This window comes from Gekko japonicus, unplaced genomic scaffold (assembly GCF_001447785.1).
Source record: "Gekko japonicus isolate JY-2015 unplaced genomic scaffold, Gekko_japonicus_V1.1 scaffold2903, whole genome shotgun sequence".
NCBI lineage: Eukaryota > Metazoa > Chordata > Lepidosauria > Squamata > Gekkonidae > Gekko > Gekko japonicus.
This window is the reverse complement of record NW_015165911.1, coordinates 80,947-84,983: the sequence shown is the minus strand read 5'-3', so window position 1 is coordinate 84,983 and position 4,037 is coordinate 80,947. Positions and strand designations below refer to the sequence as shown.

Genomic DNA, 4,037 nt, shown 5'->3' with positions numbered 1-4,037 from the left:
CCCGTCTCGCTGAGCGTGGCCTGCCTGGCCTAGCCGCCAAAGGCTGCTGCGGTCACTTTCAGTGAACTTTCCCAATTGGGTTTTACTTCCGCACGGTCACTTTTGTCACTCGGTTTCCCCCTGTCGCTTTGGGTCCATCTGTCCCGCCCCCCCGTCCCCCCCGGTTTTCATATGTTTTCATATATTTGCTCCCTCTGGGATTACTAGAGGAAACGAAACACATTGAGGGTGGGAGGAAAACCTCTGAAGCAGTAGGGATAAATGAGTGACAACAATGACAGTGAGGAAGTGAATGTGAACGGTCAAAATCCAGGTGGAAAGTGCATTGAAAGTGGATTATTCAGTGTGTGCGTGTGACTGCAGACAAAGACCATTTTCTGTCCCTTGCCAGGGTAGCTCATTCCCCCCCTTCCCCCAGTTTATAGATATAACGATTATCTTTTAAAAAGTAAGGGGGGAAAGTTGGAACAATGTAGTCACCTAAATAGAGCTATATTCAGGTCATCTGTGTCCTGTCTGGATTATTAGTGTTTGTGGGTTGCTTGGTCTTTTTTAAAATGAATCACTCAAAAAACACTGCTGTGATTCTTAAGCATTGTTGCTATAGCTATCTATATCTAGGTATTTTTGCATGTGTTGCAACAACAGTAAGAAGCAATATTAATAATGTTGACTTGGCTTGTGTTTGGGTTGTAGTTGTCAGTTACTGGAGAAAGGTTCTCTGGGTTTTAGTAAATAATCTAGTTCTCTGTCTTTTTTTGCTGTTTCTGTTTAAAACACATTGAAAGGGAGTTTCTTAAAAGGGGGAGGAACAACCATGCATGAGTCATTGGTGCATTTTCAACTGCTGACTTTTTTACACTACAGAAAAAATGCTAGCTGTGGAACAAGGAGTGCAGGCCGTACGACATCTGCAGGCACAGGGGGAATGTGGAGATTCTATACAGAGGATTCTCCTGGCCTTAAAGTGTAAGTTACCAAACAAAGGTATCCATTAACTCAGTTTTCAGACTGGTATCGTTATTACTGGTATTTTGTCTAGGATTATAGGGTTTTGGGTTGGGGGGTAAAGCAACAATTTAGCAATCAAATTGTGGACTTGATCAGGTTGAAAAGTTACACATAACATAAATAAATAGGTAACTGACTTATTAGAGCAGAGAAAGAACAATGTAGTCACCTAAATAGAGCTATATTCAGGTCATCTGTGTCCTGTCTGGATTATTAGTGTTTGTGGGTTGCTTGGTCTTTTTTAAAATGAATCACTCAAAAAACACTGCTGTGATTCTTAAGCATTGTTGCTATAGCTATCTATATCTAGGTATTTTTGCATGTGTTGCAACAACAGTAAGAAGCAATATATAAATAAATGTTAGTGTCTTCAACGTTGATTAAAATTCTCTTTGGTAACCTTTTCAATACTTTCTGATGTGAATATCTCAGCCTTTTTAAACATTGGGCTGTAATCCACTAATGGTGCCAATGCAAGCAGTTGTCTGCATGAAAGTGTTCCTGAAGTTCCCTGCTCCTTTGTAGCAAGCAGGGGTCATTTCGTAGAAAAAGAGCTGCAGGAGCTCATTAGCATATCTAATAGGCTATTAGCAGAATTACTCATTAGCATATGCCACACTCCCTGACATCACTAGCAGTGATGTCAAAAGGGGAAGCAAAAAGGAAGGGAGGCATCTTCAAAAGCCTCCACTTCCCCAGCTGGCCTGCCAAGGTGGGCTGGGGGGAAGCGAAGAGAGAAGGGGTTTAAAGTTTAAACTCTTTCTCTCTAGAGTTTCCCCCCCCCAGCCCGTCTTGGCAGGCCAGCTGGGGAAGGGAAGGGGAGGCTTTTGAACATGTCTCCCCAGCCGGCTTGCTCCTGGGCCCCCCCGCCCTCTCCTGGCTCGCCTGCCTTGTGGACGAGCCACGAAGGGCTGGGGAGAAAGCGGGGAGACATTTAAATGCTTCCCCATGCCTTCCTCGGCTTACCTGCTTGGGTGGGCGAGCCGAGGAAGGCTCCTAGAGCCCCCCTCGCCCTCTCTTGGCTTGCCTGCCTGGTGGGCGAGCGAGGAAGGGCTGGGGAGAATGCCTCCCCGTGCCTTCCTCGGCTCACCTGCTTGGGTGGGTGAGTCAGGAAAGGCTGGGGAGAAAGCAGGGAGACAATTTGGTAACCTTTTCAATACTTTCTGATGTGAATATCTCAGCCTTTTTAAACATTGGGCTGTAATCCACTAATGGTGCCAATGCAAGCAGTTGTCTGCATGAAAGTGTTCCTGAAGTTCCCTGCTCCTTTGTAGCAAGCAGGGGTCATTTCGTAGAAAAAGAGCTGCAGGAGCTCATTAGCATATCTAATAGGCTATTAGCAGAATTACTCATTAGCATATGCCACACTCCCTGACATCACTAGCAGTGATGTCAAAAGGGGAAGCAAAAAGGAAGGGAGGCATCTTCAAAAGCCTCCACTTCCCCAGCTGGCCTGCCAAGGTGGGCTGGGGGGAAGCGAAGAGAGAAGGGGTTTAAAGTTTAAACTCTTTCTCTCTAGAGTTTCCCCCCCCCAGCCCGTCTTGGCAGGCCAGCTGGGGAAGGGAAGGGGAGGCTTTTGAACATGTCTCCCCAGCCGGCTTGCTCCTGGGCCCCCCCGCCCTCTCCTGGCTCGCCTGCCTTGTGGACGAGCCACGAAGGGCTGGGGAGAAAGCGGGGAGACATTTAAATGCTTCCCCATGCCTTCCTCGGCTTACCTGCTTGGGTGGGCGAGCCGAGGAAGGCTCCTAGAGCCCCCCTCGCCCTCTCTTGGCTTGCCTGCCTGGTGGGCGAGCGAGGAAGGGCTGGGGAGAATGCCTCCCCGTGCCTTCCTCGGCTCACCTGCTTGGGTGGGTGAGTCAGGAAAGGCTGGGGAGAAAGCAGGGAGACAATTAAATGCCTCCCTGTGCCTTCCTTGGCTCGCCCGCCCGCTTGGGTGGGCAAGCCAAGAAAGGCTCCTAGAGGGGCTCCTGCCCTCTCCACCCCTTCTCTGTGGAGTCTTGCCACAGCAGCGGCGCAATCTTTCCATTATAGTCTATGGCCCCATAGAATATAAAGGAAAGATCGTGCAGCTGCTGCGGCACGACTAGAAAAAAGGAGCACAGGGGCAGGGCTGCCGGAGCGGCACTCTGGTGCGCTCCAGCCCCAAGTAACCCCTGATAGCAAGCAACTCTTAGTGTTGAAGTGTTAAACAGATTTTTAATGTGATTGCAGGAAGGCATGTAAGTGGATTTTGTGGGAGGAACATCTGAAGAATAAACAGATATGAAATCCAGTTTACATATTTGCAAAACTGCAGTGTATCTACGTGTTGTCTGTTTTATGCATTACCACTGCTTATGTAACTTCTTGGAAAGTGGGATCACTTAGAAAATGGGAGTAGATTGCTACCTTGTTTTTGATTAAACGTGTCCTCCCAGTTACTCCTGTGGGTGAAACTACGGGTTTTTGTGGTTGTTGCAGCAAAAGTATGTGTGAGTATGGAATTGGGAAACAAACATTATTTTGCTGCATTCAGATCTTTGGCCCTTTTGTCTCTGGCAGTAGTTTAGTTTCTAAGCTGAACTGATAGTTTTCAGAGAACTGGCTGCATTAGTCTGCATTAAGATTAAAGTGTGTGACCGTTTGTTACTTAAAAATATCAGATGATCACAGCTTTTGCAGACACCAAGGAAAGCTTTGAACCAATAGAGGAAGTGGCTGCTTGGGAAACAAAGCTCTTGGTAATCTTGGACAGAGCTGGAATAATTGTGAACATGTGGAAACTGTCACGGTCAGCCTCGATTAATTGTCCCCAGTGTAGCTGAGAATGCTGCTCTATCTATTACTTATACTGCGTGGCTTATACAATGGTGCTTTGGTTTTCTTATGAAGTTACACCTCCCCTTCTTTCTCCGTCAGTGCCCTTAGTGGGTTTCATTTACTTCATATGTAATTCGCAAACCTGGAAGGAGACTTCAGGGCTGTGCCTTGTGGAAACTAGTATAAGGAAAAACTGTGAAGGTGTGAAACCCCATTCCCCCCCCCCC

At 47.2% G+C, this 4,037-nt stretch overlaps 1 protein-coding gene across 1 annotated transcript in view; it reads left to right on the top strand.

The window, feature by feature from the left end:
* Positions 1-817: 817 nt before the first annotated feature.
* The window catches only part of LOC107110595 (protein transport protein Sec61 subunit beta-like), a 5,690-nt gene continuing 2,470 nt past the window's right edge, over positions 818-4,037 (top strand). The window contains exon 1 of the mRNA XM_015411395.1: positions 818-969. Coding sequence (XP_015266881.1) covers positions 818-969 — 152 coding nt within the window. The remainder of the gene's footprint in view (positions 970-4,037) is intronic.